Source organism: Myotis nattereri, assembly GCF_964212035.1.
Source record: "Myotis nattereri genome assembly, chromosome: 13".
NCBI lineage: Eukaryota > Metazoa > Chordata > Mammalia > Chiroptera > Vespertilionidae > Myotis > Myotis nattereri.
Genome location: NC_138088.1, coordinates 2,507,741 through 2,526,322, shown reverse-complemented (window position 1 = coordinate 2,526,322; position 18,582 = coordinate 2,507,741). Strand labels below are relative to the sequence as shown.

Genomic DNA, 18,582 nt, shown 5'->3' with positions numbered 1-18,582 from the left:
GCGCAGTGCGTTCGGGGCGAGCCAGGTCTGTCCCTTCCGGTTACGGAGTAAAGTGGGGCTTTCTGAAAACATGGCAGAAAATAATTTTTAAAAGTGATAAATTAAATCTGAAAGGATAGTGTTTTGAAAAGTTCAATCGGAGGTAGAATATTCTAGATGGAGGGAAGAATAGAATAAAGATGCCAGCTACTAGGGATCAGGAAAGAGGGGCCTTTGGGCTAAATTAGCCTGCCGCTTAGTTTGTAAGTGATTCTAATGTGCAGCCAAGGTTGAGAACCACTGTACTAGAGGCTCAATGCACGAAATTCATGCAAGAGTAGGCCTTCCTTCCCCCGGCTGCCGGCACCGGCTTCCCTCTGGCACCCGGGACCTGGGCTTCCCTTGCAGCTCTGGCTTCGTCTGGAAAGTCATCTGGAAGGACGTCTGGTCTAATTAGCATATTAGACTTTTATTATTATAGATTTTATAACAGTTTATAGCAAAACGATGTTTTCCTTTGAATAGCCCTTCAACATGGTAGGCAGGGTTCTTTTTATTCCATGTTCTGGATATGAGAGTGGAATTTCAGTGAAGTTACAGAGGTGCTGGCTGCAGCGTTCAGGTAAGTGGTGGAACCCAGAACAAGGTCTGCTGGCTCACGGACTGCCCGTCCCACACCTCCAAGGCCCCGTCTTCTTCCACGCTCTGTAGCAGGTACATGGCACGTGGTCTTTAAGAGACATGGCATCCAGGCAGGATGGAAACCGGAGATGGGAGCAGCGAGGCACTCGGGGTTCCGCAGCCTGGGGCTCGCGGCTTCAGCTGAGTTCAAAGTACTGAGACGCTTGAGTTTCAGAATCAGGGTTGGACCCCAGGGCACGGGGTGAGAAGCCCGGAGCACCGCTGGGTCACAGGAGGGCCAGAAGGGAGGACACGGGGTCATTTCCGCTGCAGCTTCGCTGGGTGGAAGATGGCTGAGCGCTGTGAGCTGTGGGAACGGACCCCACTCATGGAACCATGACAGGGGACCCGGGGTGGGCTGTGTGCACGGTGTGGACACCCCCCACCACTTCCTTGTAAATCAAACACGTTCTAAAGTGAAAACTTTAAAAATAAGTAAGAGTTTACCGGACTCGGCTGAGAGGAACGGCACTTCAGGCAAAGGGACTGGATGCAATGCGCCAGGAGGGAACGTGATGAGCGTGGACATCCGAGGGGCTTGGCGGCGGGGGCGGGGGGTGCATGTGGCTGTGAACACTGCAGTGAAGCTGAGAGTCAAGGTTGGGTCTGCATTAGGAAGGCCTTCCTTTTAGGCCAAGCTTAAAAGCGTTAGGATTTATCCTGTAGAAAACGGGAAGTCATTGGAAAAATTTAATTAGCACAGTCATGTTTGAGTTTGTTGTAAAGGTACCTGTCCCCACCTGGGAGGGGCTGGGAGAGAGGGCGTTGGGGTGATGAGACCAACGGGAGGTGGTGCAATCCCTGGGACAGAGTGCCGCTGCCCTGCGCCCGGCAGTGGCTGGAGGCCCAGGGGCGTGGACAGGCCCCGAGGGGCAGTCCGTGGAGCAGAGCCGAAACCCAGAGGATCTCACTTCATCCCACTGCTTCTCCCAGCCCTATTCTCCATTCCACGGCTGATTGCAATCCCAGTGGAGACACCGGTGGAGCTGGCTGATCAAGGACATGCAGAGCCCATCGCAGGCCCTCACCCACGCCAGGCATCATGGGTCAGAGAGCTGCCTTCACCCAGGCCAGGGGGTTCAGCAGCAGGTGTTAGAAATGCCAGCCCCGGAGCCGGGCAGAGTGCCCTCCCTGGAATGGGTCTATCACCACGAGGACAAGCTTGCCTCCAGGATGTCTCTGCGGGGGTCCAGCCCTCGGCCCAGGAGGTGCAGCAGACCGCGCCTTGGGGTTCAGCGGCCCCAAGGCCTGGGCGCCATCGTGGAGAGCAGGTGCGGCGGCCCGCCTGCACACAGGGCCCCGCGGGCATGTGAGAAGCTGGGCCAGTGCCGTGGCCCTTTAGGCTGAGTGTGTGCTCTTCCTCTGAGCAGGTTTGAATCCGCTGCAGGACTGCTCCGGGCCCAGCGCCGTTCCCGAGACCAGGGGAGGCACAGCATGCGGTCTCCTCACTGCGCCAGTCCCAGAGCTTGGTGTCTCTGGGGTTCCTGAAAGGGAGTATTGGGTAGATCTTCACTTTGCTCTTCCCTGCAGTGCTCCTAATATCAGTCCGTGGTCTGGGGAGCTCCTCAGAACAGCCCCGCTCTTGCCCGAGCAGCTCGTCCTCACAGCGGGGCAGCCTGTAGTCGGGAATGTGGGCCTTCGTGGGCATCAGGCCTGAGTGACAGCAGGAGTTTCCAGGTTCCTTTTAGCTGGTTCCGGAGCATGTGCGTCATCTGCTGTGCCTGCCCTAGGCCTCCAGGTGCAGCATCTTCCGGGTGGAATGGCCCCAGATGCGAGGTCTCGCGTGCAGCCCCTGTGATGTCAGGGCTAGGGCGGTGCCGGGAGAGCAGATGTGCCCTTAGGCGGCACTACTGGTGGCACCGTGAAGGCCCGGGTGGCACTTTTCCTCAGAGGGGTGGCTCTTCTTGGCCTGAAGAAAGGCAGAGGCTGCCTGGGACTCCTTGCTACTCACATAGAGGCCATGGGTCAGCAGCCGCACCCGGAGCTCATTGGACAGAAGTCATCGGGGCCCGGGAATCGGAAAGCGCATGCGAAGGCGGGTGACCTGTGTGCCTGTCATAGCTGGAGGATCACTGTGCTAGTCCATACTGTGGGTCATGATCTTGGCTACACAGGAGAATCGCCTGGGAGCTAAAACGTCCACATCTTCACCACAGACCAGGAAGCGGAGCCTGCCGGCGGGCCAGGCTTGAGGAGGGTCAGAAGCCCTCGTAGGAGAGTCTGCACCCCACGTTAGCGTTCGCCTGGCGGCTGGAAAACAGGGGCTGCCACTCAGGATCGCAGGGAAGCCTTCACTTCCCACGTGACCAAGAGCTGATCTGGACAAGCTGGCTGGAGATGGGGCTGTATCTGTATTTTTTAACCCTCACACGTGAACAGTGGGGTGCCAGGGTTCTTTCCCTGCATCTAGAGGGTTCAGGAATCTGGAGAAGGGCTTCAAGTAAATTAATAAAGAGACTAGACTTGAAATATAAATTTGGAAGGCATTTTGGGGAGCCAGAGGAGACCTAGCTTCAGTAACCACGTTCTCTGAATCTCTGGTCCCCTCGATCTTTATTAACACAAATTGCCCTAAAGCAAAGCAGATATACATATCAAAAGGTAAGGTTTTGATACAGTAGGCATTGTCAGTTAGGGGGGAACTGCTTTCCGCTGTCTCAGTAGCAGGCAAATATATATGCAAATCTTTAGGTTTGGGGAAATGCTTTTGGCTACTCCAGCAGGCAATAGTATGTATCTTCAGCCCTGCTGAAGGTTCCATCAGCCTCTTGATGAACTTCCTGCATTTATGACCTGCTGGAATTGGCCTCCAGCAGTGGGGAATCACTGATGGGACGGAGGGTACGGGAAGGGGAAGCCATTCCGAGAACAGCTGTTTCCTTTTGCCTCTGAACCAAGACAGGGCCCCACGAGCACCCAGAAACATGTCAGGACGCTGCAGGCTCGGGCGCAGCAGGCCTGGCACGGGATTCCGGCCTCCGTGTGCACACCCGGAAAACGACCGACACGTGTGCAGGCAGGCGTGTGAGCGCTGGGCCTGCCGCAGGCCCCGGGGGGACAGGCTACACCCCGTCACCTGCTTCTGCGGAGGGCCCTCCTGCGCCGCTGGCGGTGGCTGTGCGAATGCCAGGGCCCTCTGGTCCGGGAGAGTCAGAGGAGTGACTAAAGGGAGAGGCGCCCTGTGGACAACACGGTGACCGGGCTTCGGCCAGCGGACAGGATGCAGCGGCACAGACGTTCACTCCAGAGACAGGTTTCGACTGTTGGTTTCACTGGAAGAACGGGGCAAGCCCTCGGGCAGCCTCGTCTGACACTCTTGTCCCTGAGGGCGGCCGGGGTCTCTGAGGCGCCCCGCGGTCAGTGCACCTGCCGTGCCTCGGCCGGTGAAGGCAGCAGCCGCGGGCTGTGCACAGGCGCCATCGGCCCTCACGCTCCCTCTTTCCTTCACAGCTGGCGACCTGGGACTCGGAGAAGGGCCTGAACGGCAGCCTGCAGGAGAGGCCCATGGGCAGCCGCCTCCAGGGACTGACTCTCAAAGTGGTGACTGTCTTGGTAGGCTCCTGGGCTCCTGGGCTCCTGGGCTCCTGGGTCCGAGGGGAGGGGGGGGTGGGGGGGAGCCCGGCTTTTGAGGCGGAGGTGTGCCTGGTTTCGGGCTGGGTTTGGAGAGACGGGATCTTCCGTGGTGGCCGGAGCTCCCACAGGACCGTTCGCGCCATAGTCAGTGTGGCGAGGACGGAAGAGCCCGGCCTCTGCCTCCCAGGCGTGCAGAGCAGTGGGCGCGAGGGGACGTTTCTCGGCACCCAGCACCCCTGACCGGCCACGTGGCACAGGCTTCGTAATGAAGACTATTGGTGGCAGTTTTTCTGCACAATTGTCCCGGAATCATAGACATTACCTCATCAGGGCCTTAGCGACATCTTCCTTTCAGTTTCTCCTCTAACCTGTTGAGGACTGGAGGAGGAAGCGTAGGTGAGCTCTGGTTAGCAGGCGGCAGGTGCAGACCTCCCTCTGTCCGGGCAGGCACACCCTGGCCAGCAGCGCTCTCTGTACGCACACCACAGAGAAGCAGCGCATCCCTTTCCCTCACAAACCGTTACATTAATGAGATATGTTCCCTGGGGCTGTTTGCCAGGGGCTGCCCCTTGTTCAGGGCCACAGGGCGGGTGGCAGCGCCCGGGCCTTTGCCAGACGCCACGTCCCTGCAGGAGCACGTGGCTGTGCGCAGGGCGTGGCTTGGGAGTGGGATTCAGTCCTCTCCTCTCCTGTCCTCTCCTCTCCTGTCCTTTGACTTATGATATGCTCATGGCCCGTGAATCAGCATCCATTCCCTAGTGCAGCCTGGTAGATGCTACGCTTCTCTCAGCCCAGCATCGCAGACCTTCACTGTCGTTAAGCTCCTGGATGAGAAATATCCACGCCTCTTAGCTGGGTCCTGAGGAATAACGGCATTTCCTAAGGGCAGAGCTCGGGCTGTCACAGGTGAAGGAGTGGAAGGAGCCGTGTGACCTGGGAGACGGGTCAGGGCAGAGCCGGGACTGTGCCCATGGCATGCCGGCCACAGGGCCTTCCAGCATGACCGAGTGCCCGGAAAGGGCAGAGGGCTCAGGCTGCAGCCTCACCGGGTGAAGGCGTGCACTGTCTGCAGCGTTCCAGCTGCCGCCACCAGCTCGGCCTCGGCACCTGGGCGTGTGGCTGCTGGCCTGGTAGGTGTTGACGCTGCTCATTCTGTGGCCTCAGGAGGAGCCCTTTGTGATGGTGGCCGAGAACATCCTCGGGCAGCCCAAGCGCTACAAAGGCTTCTCCGTGGACGTCTTGGACGCGCTGGCCAAGGCCCTGGGCTTCAAGTATGAGATCTACCAGGCCCCTGACGGTGGGTATGGCCACCAGCTCCACAACACCTCCTGGAACGGGATGATCGGGGAGCTCATCAGCAAGGTAGGTTCCCTAGCAGGTTCCCGTGGGCACCCCGCCTGCCTGGGGGGGGGGGGTACCAAATGAGGCCCATTGAGCAGCAGGTCCCTGGGGGCACCCTGCCTGCCTTGAGGGGGGACGGTATCCAAATAAGGCCCATTGAGCAGCAGGTCCCGGGGGCACCCCGCCTGCCTGGGGGGTACCCAAATGAAGCCCATTGAGCAGCTGGAACCTTGGGACCACAGTTACCACTTTCACACATAAGCGCTCTCTTTCTCCACAATCGTCTCCCCACCATCCCCTGTTTCCTGCTCCTTTGCTCAGTCCCTGGCTCTCTCTGTTTTCCTTCTGTGCCCATTGCTCTGCTTCCTGAGAAGCCTGTCCCTGTGCCTGCTCTGTAATGTACCCCAGGAAGCCCACCCCCACATGTGTGCTGAGGGGGGAAACTCGTTCTCAATGGGGGCACTGCTGATGCCAGTTCTCCTCCCTCACGTGGCCCATCAGTGAGGTGCATGTATGTGTGTGTGTGTGCGTGCATGTGTGTGTCTGCATTGCTTGCACTGTGTGTGCAGCTGGCATGGCATTCCTCAGCCAGTTCCAGTTCGTCCACCAATATAGAACCATTACTCCTCTCCCTGCTGTGGAACCCAAGACTGCACTGAGACCCACACATGAGGCCAAGCCACCATGTCCCCATTCCTGCCCCGTCATCTCAGGAGCTCTGGCCATTTCCTCACAATCATTTAGGATGGTGGCCTATGATGCAAGCCCACCCTCTCCACGGTCACTGTCACCCTGTCACCACCCACCCAGAGTTTCCTGCAGTGCCTGTGGACAGCTGTGGGGTCACAGTGCTTTGAACTTCTCACCACCAGTGACTTTCGCTAGTTCCTCACTCAGCACCCACATCCATGTATCTTTTAAATATATATACATTTAAAATATATATCCTATATAATAAAAGCCTAACATGCTAAGTGTCTAGTCAACTGGTTGGCCATTCAACCAACCAAAGTGTAATATGCTAAGGATGCTCAACTGCTCGCTATGACTTGCACTGACCACCAAGGGGCAGGCGCTCTGGTAGGTTAGCTTGCTGCTGGGGTCTGGCCAATCGGGACTCAGTGAGATAGGCTGGACATGCCCTGGAGCCCTCCCGCAGTCACTCCCCAGCTGGCCAACCTCCCTCGTCCCTCTCCAGCCCTGATTGTGCATCGATGGGGTCCCTTGGCCTGGCCTGCACCCTCTCACAATCCGGGACTCCTTGGGGGGATGTCGGAGAGCTGATTTCGGCCCCATCCCACAGGGGGAGCGCTGCTCAGCCAGAAGCCGGGCTCAGGGATGACAAGCACAGTGACAGTGGTGGGAGCCTCTCCTGCCTCTGCGGCAGCGCTAAGGATGTCTGACTGACGACTTAGGCCCCAAGGGCTCCTGGACTGGGAGAGGGCGCAGGCCAGGCTGAGGGACACCCACCCCACTTTCCCACTCCCCACTGCCCTGAGTGCACAAATTTCATGCACCGGGCCTCTAATATATATATTTCAGAGAAGAATGGAGAGAGAGAGAGAGAGAGAGAGAGAGAGAGAGAGAGAGAGAGAGAGAGAAACATCACCCTAACTGGTTTGGCTCAGTGGATAGAGCGTTGGCCTGCGGACTCAAGGATCCCAGGTTCGATTCTGGTCAAGGGCATGTACCTTGGTTGTGGGCACATACCCAGTAGGGAGTGTGCAGGAGGCAACTGATCGATGTTTCTCTCTGATTGATGTTTCTAACTCTCTATCCCTCCCCCTTCCTCTTTGTAAAAAAAATCAATAAAATATATAAAAGAGAGAGAGAGAAAGAGAGAGAGAGAGAGAGAGAGAGAGAGAGAGAGAAACATCAATGATGAGAGAGAATCATTCATCAGCTGCCTCCTGCACCTCCCCCTTCCTCTCTGTAAAAAAAATCAATAAAATATATAAAAAAGAGAGAGAGAGAGAAAGAGAGAGAGAGAGAAACATCAATGATGAGAGAGAATCATTCATCAGCTGCCTTCTGCACACCCCTCACTGGGGATTGAGCCTGCAACCTGGGTATGTGCCTTGTTCGGTAATTGAACCATGACCTCCTGATTCACAGATCAATGCTCAGCCACTGAGCCATGCTGGCGGGGCACATTCATGCATCTTTTAGCACCCTCCGTGTTGCTGTCACTGTCACATGTCTTGACTACCACCTGTTGTACTTCTGGGTCTTTCGTGGCTTTGCTCCTAACACACAGCTCCTTTGCTTTACAAACCCCTAAAGGCAGACCCGGGGCCCGTTGCTATGCAGTTTCCCGAGACGTTAAATGAACCTCGTTGTAGTATACCTTACATGCCATAAAATTCGCCCATTTCAAATGTATGGTTCAGTGATTTTTAGAAAACCTGCAGAGTTGTGCAGCCATCTCCATAACATAGTTTTAGAATATATCCACCACCCGGCGAGCTCTCTCTCACTCATCCACAGTTACTTCCATTCTCACCCAGCACGGGCAGTCACCCATCTCCTGGCTATCTCCATAGGTTTGCCTTCATGAACATTCACTATAATATGTGTGATCTTTTGTGTCTGGCCCTTCCCACTCCACATCTGGGTTTGAGGTTCATCCTTCCCCAAGGTTTCTGTGCTGTTCGTATCCTTCCTCTTCTCCTGCCTGCTGGGCCTCCGTGGTTGATTCTCCATGTTTTGTGATTCTCAATATTTTTGATTTCTTGTTGCCCCCCAACCCTGACTTGATGCTATTATCTGTCCTCCGACCCTGACGTTCAGGTGGCTGCATACAGGTGGGGGAATCCCAGGTGTCCCCAGGTGGGCGCATGGGCACTGTGGCTCCGCCCCAGCAGGGCCTCGGGGCAGCCTGAGCTCCTTGCCTTGTCCTTGGTCGGGTCCTTCGGCAGCATTCCTTAGAGAACGTTTCAAAAGTTGACCTTTCTCGTGGGCAACCTAATAATCTGTCCTCGAAAACGAAACCAAAGAAAGATTGTGCTCCCACCTTGTGGAACAACGTGAAGACGGTTGGGCATGGAATTCTACGTCAGTTTCCTATGATATTCACATCTGTAGACAAGGGCGGCCCCAGGAGGGGTGTTGCCTCCGGCTCCCAGGCCACCCTCCACCTGTGCCTGCTCCCTTGGCTCCTCTGCACCTGGTGGCATATAGTCTGCCTCCATCCTGTGCGGCAAACGTGTCCTTCACCCCCAGGCCCTTTTCTCAGTCAGCTTTGCTCCACCTTGTCTAGATCCTCAAGCATGCGGACAGAACCCCTGGGTCTGGGGTTTGTGATAAGACAGTCAAAGGCGAAGGCCAGAGATGCAAACATGAAAGTGGAGGAGGAGGGCCAACACCATCGCCCCAGTATTTCTCCTGCTCCTGGTGTGTTGTTGGGTTTCAGTTCAGAACATCAGCACGTCTGACCCTCCAGCCCCCACACTAAGCCTGATAAAATCTATGCATGTTCTCCCAATTTGAATACGTAGGTTAGATCTGTTGTTATGATTGGTCATTTAAACTAAACCTAATTCTGAGGATGCCTCTGACCTCAAGACTCAAGAGCCAAGATCCAGATGACCACTGGCCACCATAGTGGCCTGGGGCTTGAGGTGGGCCCTCCAGCCTGGGACTGCCTGCCAGCGTCCCTCTAGGCACAAAGGCCCGAACCTCCACCAGTCGGCACGCTCTCACGGTCTGCTTTCATCCTAATGGGGGTCTTTGATTCTTTTTAAAATGAAGCCCATCTTAGAAAGCAGAAGTCCTGAGAGGTGCATTTCAGGTCACAGTGCAACTCACCCATGAGCCCCCTCCTGGCTCGGTGCTCCTGCGAAGAGGCAGCCCCGGCACGCAGGCCCCGGCAGAGGGAGGCGGGACAGCGAGGGAAGCGGGCCCTTTTCTCGGTGGATGGTACTCTCTGGCATAGTCTCTGCATATAAAACAATCATTAATGAGCAATCATTACCGATACACTAATGAGCTTCAAGGTAGTTGCAAAGCTCACCATACAACTTCCGAAATATTTTAGAAACGAAATCTGTCAGGGTGTGGCAGGCTGGGGGCCTGGGAGGCTTGACAGGAAAGTGGAGGGTCTGTGCTCCCAGTCTAGGGAGGACCCAGACAAGCTGGAAGACACAGGGCTTCATGGTGTGTGGGTCCGAGGGACAGGCCAGCCTGAGAAAGGAGGAAGCTGCTGGGGCAGCAGGGAGGAGCTGGAGAAAACTACACGTCACACAGGAGGCAGATGCTTTCCAGCCTCTCGTCTCCAGCCGCAGTTTCCAGGAGCTGTTAGGTTTGGGAAAGAAGTGTACCAGGTAAAGGAGGTGAGATCAGACCACTTAGTGCTGGGTTTGCCTTAAAACATGCAAGGCCACAGGGTGTCACCTGGAGAATCCTGTCTTCTCTGGACAGAGCAGTGTCCATTGCGGTGTCCAGAGCAGGGTCAGCCGCGACACCCTCTGATGAGACCTTTCGCCTTTCAGAGAGCAGACGTGGCCATCTCTGCCATCACCATCACCCCGGAGCGGGAGCGTGTGGTGGACTTCAGCAAGCGGTACATGGACTACTCGGTGGGGATCCTACTCAAGAAGCCCGACGAGAAGATCAGCATCTTCTCTCTCTTTGCTCCGTTTGACTTTGCGGTCTGGGCCTGCATCGCGGCAGCCATCCCCGTGGTGGGCGTGCTGATATTCGTGTTGAACCGGATGCAGGCCGTGACGGCTCAGACTGCTGCCCAGCCTCGGCCATCCGCGTCTGCCACCTTGCACAGTGCCATCTGGATCGTCTACGGAGCCTTCGTACAACAAGGTACCTTCCTGGGTTCCCGGTGCTGGGATCGCCTGGAAGAACTTACCTGTTGGCAAAGTTCAAATCCCGGTTCTCCACTTTAGACAGAGTGGGCTGTGGCGTTCCGCCTGGCACTGTCCCCTCCCATGCCAGAATGATTCTATGCTCGCGGGGCTGCCAAACCAAAGGAATCTTGCTTCAGTTTGAAGCTTTAGTGGGAAAACACGACAACTGCTTGGCAATGACCTAAGAGCACTGCAGTCTCCCGCCCGAGGCGTCTGGGCAGTGCCTGGGGAGTGCCAGGACTGCAGTTTTCACCAGAAACAGGGAGTGGGAAGTCCCTCACCTGAGTGTTGGCTCAGTTTGCACCGTAGCACAGCGTGCCCGCGGGGCTGTGTAAGGACAGGCAGTCAGAAGCTCTTCCTGCTGCCACGAAGGAGCCGGAGAGCACTGGCTCGGAGAGCACTGCCCCTCGGAAAGCCGGGGAGAGCCGTGCAGGGAGGGATGCGTGTGAGTAAGGTGCCCGGCAGCCCTCGTGCTGAGGTCGAAGGACGCCCGGACCCCCGGGTAGGAGGTAGTTCCTGTCTGTAGAATGCCGGACGAGGCTCCACGTGACCTTGAAAGGGACTGGCCTGCCCTCAGCCAGGTGGCCGCCAGCACGGCCTCACACGGGGCGGAGCCTGCCAACTGGGAGAGTTGGGTGGTTTGGCTTAATCCTTGGTGTTTTGACAGATACCAAGTCAGGAAAAGGCCAATCCTGGCTCTTCCGTGTCCTCTGGTCCTCCATCCCTCCCCCAGACTGGTGTCTTAGGGTCTTTCCCGGACTGGCACAGTCGCCCTGCTAAGCTGGCAGCCACTTCTCTGGTCCCCAGCCCATCACCGTGGAGGCTCCCTGCCCAGAGCAGGTCCATGGGCGGTGGGAGCGGCAGCCGCAGCCAATCCCTCTGCTCCGCCCCTCCCGCAGGTGGCGAGTCCTCCGTGAACTCCGTGGCCATGCGCATCGTGATGGGCAGCTGGTGGCTCTTCACCCTGATCGTGTGCTCCTCCTACACGGCCAACCTGGCCGCCTTCCTCACAGTGTCCAGGATGGACAGCCCCATAAGGTAAGACCATCCCCCTCCAGAGCTGCGGCCAGCCAGCTGGGAGGCTGCACAGAGAGGGCGGGAACTTGCCTGGTGGGCGGGGGCACCAGTCAGTGGCCGACTTGCCCCCAGACCTACAGAAGAGCTTCGCTCCTGTTGTGCTTCACATTTTACACAGTTAAGTAAATGTGTAAAGGCATTCATATTTCTCTGAACATTTACATTTTTCTTAGACTAATCAGAACATTAAAAATTAACCAATTAAATTGTTCTCATTTAAACATTGATTACAAACTGATTTAATCAAAAGTTTCTAAACATTCCATTAAAAATAATTAAAACCAAAGGTCTAATATATTTTCCAAAACTTCAAACACCTTAAAATTATTTTTAAGAACATGTTAATTATCGTAGTGATTAGAAAACTTATTTAACTTGTATTTATGAAATTACAAAAATATTGAAACTAGGGACTAAAATATTTCTTCATTTTACCAAAATGTTAAAAACATGGTATAAAAGACTTAGTTGAACATGATGAAATAACTTGGAAAGGTCTTCACAGAGAAAAATTTTAGTTTTTATGAGGTCCAATTTATAAGTGTATTCTTTTGTGGGTCCTGCTTTGGCATGAATTTAACTACTTGCCCAGCCCTAGACCCTGAAGACATCCTCCTGTTTTGGGGGTTCTTTTTCCGCAAAGGTTTTGTAGTTTTATATTTCAGTCTACACTTATTTTGAGTTGATTTTTGTATAAGGTTTAGGTTGCGTTCTAATTAATCCTTTAGGTTTTTTTTGTCTATGGGTGCTCACTTGATCAGCACCATGTATAAAAAAGGCTATCCTTCCTTTATTTAGTAATTTGTCAGAAATCAGTTGGACCTATTTGTGGGGTTCTATTTCTGAGTTCTCTGTTGAGTCCCATTGGTCTGTGAGCCCACCCCTTCGCCAACAGCCTACTGTCTTTATTACCGTAGCACAGAGTCAGCCTGGATACTGGGCAGAGTGGTTCCTCCCATTTTATTCTTCTCCGTCAAGATTGTTTTAACTATTCTAGGGTCTGCACCTTTACATATAAATTTTGGACTAAGCTTGTCTATGTCTATAAAGCCATTTTGGGGGTTATAATAGGAATTGTATTAATTACAGTTGTAATTGCATTAAACCAGTTGGCTATCACTTGGTGTGAATGTTTATTGTGAATGAGTATTGAATTTTGTCAAATGTTTTCTTGACATTACTTGACATGATGATATGATTTTTATTTTTTAGCTTATAAATACAATTGATTACCATAGCTTATAAATACCATTGATTGTTTTGTAAATATTCTATTCCTTGAATGAATCTCATGTGGTCATGGTTTATGAGTCTGTCATATATTGTTGGATTTAGCTGGTATTCTGGCTGAGAATTTTTGCATCTTCATTGATTAGAATATTGGTTTGTGATTTATTTCTTGTGCTGGTTTTGGTTGATTTTGGTATCTGGGTAGCGCAGCTATTTCGCTTTCAGAATCAAGAGAGAGACCATTTGGTTATATTTCTTCCCGTGAAAGATGATACTAGAACACCTTTATTTCCTTTTCTCTTCCCACTTCGTTGTTTTTTGTTATAGATTCTAAGACTTTAGACCCAGTTTACTATGGTCCTTTCTTTTCTTCTTATTTAAAAGAAATTTAATGGTTTCTCTGAGATTTTTATTTGGCATTTTTATTCTTTTGTTTTATCCCATCCATATTTGTAGTCATTATTTGCTCTGAATTCTGGTTCAATGCTTGTTGGCTGTTTCTTTATTCCATGATCTAGTCATTATTCATATCTTTATTTTGCTGAATTTTTGTTCAGCTAGAGTAGCCCTGTGAGCAATATATTACAGCAGTGATATACTTTCTGAGATAATATATCGGAGAATGTTTTTAGTTGCAGATACACACAAATGACTTTGGGTCCCGTATTCTGGTGGCACAGCGCTCTTCTGTGTAACTTGTTCCATCGCCTGGATTCTGTAGAATTGCCCCATTGCTCTTCCTATATGAATGCCACAGAGAGCCCGAGATGATCCCACTTACCTCTTCCTTCTCCTGTCCTCTTTCCTTTCCTGGCTTCCATTCCCACTATTTTCTTTATCCTCCTCCTTTCACTCCATCTCTTTTCTATCCCCCATCCCCCTCTTCACCTCCCCCTCTCCTTCCCTTACTCTCCTTGTCTTCCTGTCTCCCTCTCCCCCTTCTTTCTGCTCATTCTCTTCTTCCATTTATTTATTCCCTTGTGCTCCTCCTCTGCCCTTCATTCCTCTCCCCTCCTCTCTTCCCTCTTCTTCTTCCCCCTTTCTCTCTCTCTCTCTCTCTCTCTCTCTCTCTCTCTCTCTCTCTCTCTCTCTCTCTCTCTTACCTTTCACCTTTCTCCCCCTCCTCCATGGCTTCCTCCCCTCATTTTCCAGTTTTTCCTTGTCTCACATCACTTCTCCCTTCTTATGATTCCTTTTCTCCATCATCTTCATCCTTCCCTCCTTCCTTTTACTCTTCCTCCTCCACTTCTTTCCCTCTCATGTGCTTTCTCCTTTATTATTAACCCTTCTAATACCTTTGAATTTTAAACATCCATCACTATTTAATACAGTCAACCTACATGTGATTAACCATGCATAGAATTTCCTTTTATTATGGGAGAGTTCTTCAGCATGTCCTCCACACTCCTGACTAGATTTTCTCCAGTGTTCAGATGATTTTCAACTATGTTAATGAGTATATAAATTATATTCCTGTGTTTTTATTTCCACTTATCCTTTCTTCCTCTCACTCTGTTAGTATCTCCTTTATTTCTCAGCCACTGTTTATGGCAAGAGTCCTTACTATAATGAATTATACCTATAGAGAAACAAATATTTAAGACATTTTACTTCATTTTATTAACATATGTTTTCTAATTATGTGTTTGGAATATTTAATGCAGTGCGGTTTAAGTGCATTTATACATTATTTTAAAGTGCTGAATCCTTTCTTTATGTCTTCATGCTGTTGTTCTTGATGTTCAGTTTGCTATTTCTTCATTCTGAGCTCTTTCCAGAAATAGGCAGATAGGGTCCCCTTAAGTCACCCAGTAGTAGGCTGGCTCCAGGTTGACACATCCTCCCGGGATGGAGGCGTGGCTCAGCTGTTTGGGCAGAGGCAGAGCGGTAGCTGTGATACCAGCCTGGCCTCAGTGGGAAACTTTCCCTTTGGAGTTTTGTCCTAGGGACAGAATTTCTGTGTCTAGAATTATGATTGATGCAGCCTTTCAATAGTAAGAACAGCCATAGTGAAGCTGTGTTACCCCTTTCTGCATTTCTATTTTCTGTATCAGAGACAAATGCCAGTGACTGGGGTTTGTGTCCACCATTCCCTGCAGAGCCCAGAGGAAGCTAGGTGCCCCCTGTTATTGCGACTGCGAACTGCTCTGCCTGTGTAGGTGTAAAATAAAATCCACTGAGATGACGCACCTTCAGAAAACATGATACCCCTTGCTGGTGTGGTGCGTGGGCTGGAGCGTCATCCTGCACACTGAAAGGTTGCACGTTCGATTCCCACTCAGGCCATACACCTCGGCTGTGGATTCAGTAGGTTTCTGGAAAGATGAATGGTGGGTCTTTGTCTTCCAGTGACGTATCTTTCTTACTAATTCAAATTATCTTCAACCTATACATTCTCATACTAATAGAAAACTATTCAATAATAATTGTAACTCCACCTTTAAAATACTAATAGTTGCCCTAACCAGTTTGGCTCAGTGGATAGAGCGTCGGCCTGCGGACTCAAAGGTCCCGGGTTCGATTCCGGTCAAGGGCATATACCTTGGTTGCGGGCACATACCCAGTAGGGAGCGTGCAGCTGATCAGTGTTTCTCTCTCATTGATGTTTCTAACTCTCTATCTCTCTCCTTTCCTCTCTGTAAAAAATCAATAAAATATATTTCAAAAAAAAATAAAATACTAATAGTTACTTTGCATCTAAATATTTCATTCTTTATTTTGTTAATGTGATGTATTTCACTGGCGGATTTACAGATGTTAAACGATCTTTGCATCTCTAAGATAAATCTCACTAGGACATGGTGTATAATCCTTTTAATGTATTGTCAAATCTGGTTGCTAACATTTTGTTGATAGTTTTTGCATCTATATTCATCAAGGATATTGGCCTATAATTTTCCTTTCCTTTTTTTAATGTCTTTTGTTTTGCTATCAGGAAAATATTGGCTTTGTAGAGTGAGTTTATAGTCATTCTTCCCTCTTTGATTATTTGAAAGGAGCTTTTTCTTGTGCACACACATCTACACATTTTCAGAGGAGAACATAAAATAAAAAAACTGAACTCACCGGTGGTCTAATTTATCCCAAGTTATTTTTCCTTTCAATCATCTTGATGTAAAGAAATAACCACTATTCCATAAAACTTGCTGTAAACTTTTTATAAAGTGATGTTTCATATTTTTTGCAATTTTATGGTGAATAAAAAATCTAGATGACCTTGGGTTTGGTGATGACTTCTTAGATTTAACATCAAAAGAACAATCAATAATAAATCGGTAAGTTAGACTTCATTACAATAAAAACAATTCTGTGAGAAAGACACTTAAGCAAATTAGAAGACAAGTCACAGATTGTTAGAAAAATCTTTGCAAAATACTTATTAGGTAAAAGATGATATCCAAAATATATAAAGAACTATTTAAATAGTAATGAAGAAAACAACCTATTTTTTTTTAAATGAGCAAAAAAAAAAAATTAACACACACCTTACCAAAGAAGATATACATATGGCAAAAAGAGCAGATGAAAAGGTGCTCAATAGCATGTAACATTAGGGAACAGAAAATAAAATAAAAATAAGATGCCGCTACATACCTGTTGGTATGGCCACAATGCAGAACACTGACACTACCAAATGCTGGTGAGATTGGGAAGCAGCAGAAACTCTCTTTTATTGCTGGTGGGAATTCAAAATGGTATAGTCGCTTTAGAAGAAAGTTTAACAGTTTCTTGGAAAACTAAATGAACTCATACTCAAGCCCAGTAGTCATGCTCCTTGGTATTTATATAAATGAATTGAAAACACATATGAACACAAAAACATTCACATAAATCTTCATAGCAGCTTTATTTAGCAAAATGTGGAGGCAACCAAGATGTCTTTAGTATACATGAAAGAGAGAAAAATGTTGTTTTTTAATGAGATGTCAATTTTAAGATAAATTTGTGGATGAAATGGGGGAAAATATGAGCTGGGCAGGGCTAGGATAAATCAAATAGGACAAATAAAGCCAAATTAATAATTTTTAATTGATCATACTATTGATGTTATACCAAAAAAGTCATAGACAAACTAAAGATGGATTAATAGCTCTTATTTAAAATCACTTTTTATTTTTTCAATTACATTTGACATACAATATTATGTTATTTTCAGGTGTACACCCCAGTTATTAGACATTATAAAACTTATTAAGTGATTGTCTCAAAAAATCTCATACTCATCTGACACCATACAGAGTTATTAGAATATAATTGACTATATTCCTTATGCTGTATTCTACACCCCCTTGACTACACTATAACTACTAATTTGTACTTCTAAATCACTTCACCTTTTCCACTCCCCCCCTCTCATCTGGCAACCGTCAAAACGTTTTATGTATCTATGAGTCCTTTTCTGTTCTGTTTATTTTGATTTTTAGATTCAGTTGTTCATAAATATGTATTTATTGCCATTTTGTTCATATTTTTTATCTTTTCTTTTGCTTCTTCTTAAAGAAGACCCTTTAGCATTTCATGTAATTTTGGTTTGGTGGTGATAAATTTTTTTAGCTGGTTCATGTCTGTGAAGCTTTTTACCTGACCTTCAATTCTAAATGATAGCTTTGCTCTGTAGAGTGATCTTGATTGTAGGTCCTTGCTTTTCATCACTTTGACTATTTCTTACCACTCCTTTCTGGCCTGCAAATTTTCTGTTGAGAAATAAGCTGACAGTCTTATGGGCACTCCCTTGTAGGTAACTAACTGCTTTTCTATTGCTGCTTTTTAAAATTCTCTCTTTGTCTTTAACCGTTGGCATTTTAATTATGATGTGTTGTGGTATGTGCCTGTTTGGGTTGATCTTGTTTGGAATTCTCTAGGCTTCCTTGACTTGTATGCTTATTTCTTTCACCTGGTAAGGGACATTTTCTGTTATTTTTCCAAAAAGGTTTTCAATTCTTTGTTTCCTCTCTTCTCCTTCTAGCATCCCCATGATACAAATGTTGGTACATTTGAAATAGTCTCAGAGGCTCCTTACACTATCTTCATGTTTTTGGATTCTTTTTTCTTTCTTCTGTTCTGATTGGGTGTTTTTTTGCTTCCACATATTCCAAATAGCTCATTTGATTCTTGGAGTCCACTACTCTACTATTGATTCCTTGTAGTAAATTATTCTTTATTTCAGTTAGTATATCCTTAATTTATGACTGGTTCTTTATTATATTGTTGATGGTTCATTAAGTTCCTTGAAGTTATACCTAAGTTCCTTGAAGTTCTCAGTAAGTTCCTTGAGCATCCTTATAACCAGTGTTTTGAACTCTGTATCTGGTAGTTTGCATGCTCCATTTCATTTAGGTATTTTTCTGGAGATTTCTTCCATTCTTTCATTTCCAACATATTTCTTTGTCTCTGCATTTTGGCTGCTTCACTGTGTTTGTTTTATGTCTTAGGTAGAGCTGCTATGTCTCCCAGACTTGGTAGAGGGCTTTGTGTAGTAGGTGTCCTGCAGGGCCCAGTGACTCAGCCTCCCCTGTCACCCGAGCTGGGCACTCCAGGCATGCCCGTGTTGGTTGTGTGCGCTGTCCTGTTGAGCCTTGATTGCTGTTGGCATCGCTGGGAGGGATTGACCTCCAGGCCAATCAGTTGTGAGGACCAGCTGCAGCTGCAGCGGAAGAGCTGCTGTGCAGGAGACACCCCTGTGGAGCAGGACTTGCTTCAGTGGGGCTTTGGTGCTCGCTGAGTCTGCCCCTTGAGTGCGTCACTCGTGGATGTGCTAGGGTTGTAATCTGGCATAGTCTGAAGCTGACCACTGGGTGCACTGCCTCTGGGGCCTCCAGGAGGTACAAAGTCAGCCACTGCC

At 49.3% G+C, this 18,582-nt stretch overlaps 1 protein-coding gene across 1 annotated transcript in view; it reads left to right on the top strand.

Annotated features, from left to right (window-relative positions):
* Nucleotides 1–18,582, top strand: part of GRID1 (glutamate ionotropic receptor delta type subunit 1) — a 589,948-nt gene that overhangs the window by 470,987 nt on the left and 100,379 nt on the right. The window contains exons 9-12 of the mRNA XM_081105443.1: nt 4,111–4,212; nt 5,398–5,595; nt 10,065–10,389; nt 11,333–11,471. Coding sequence (XP_080961569.1) covers nt 4,111–4,212; nt 5,398–5,595; nt 10,065–10,389; nt 11,333–11,471 — 764 coding nt within the window. The remainder of the gene's footprint in view (nt 1–4,110; nt 4,213–5,397; nt 5,596–10,064; nt 10,390–11,332; nt 11,472–18,582) is intronic.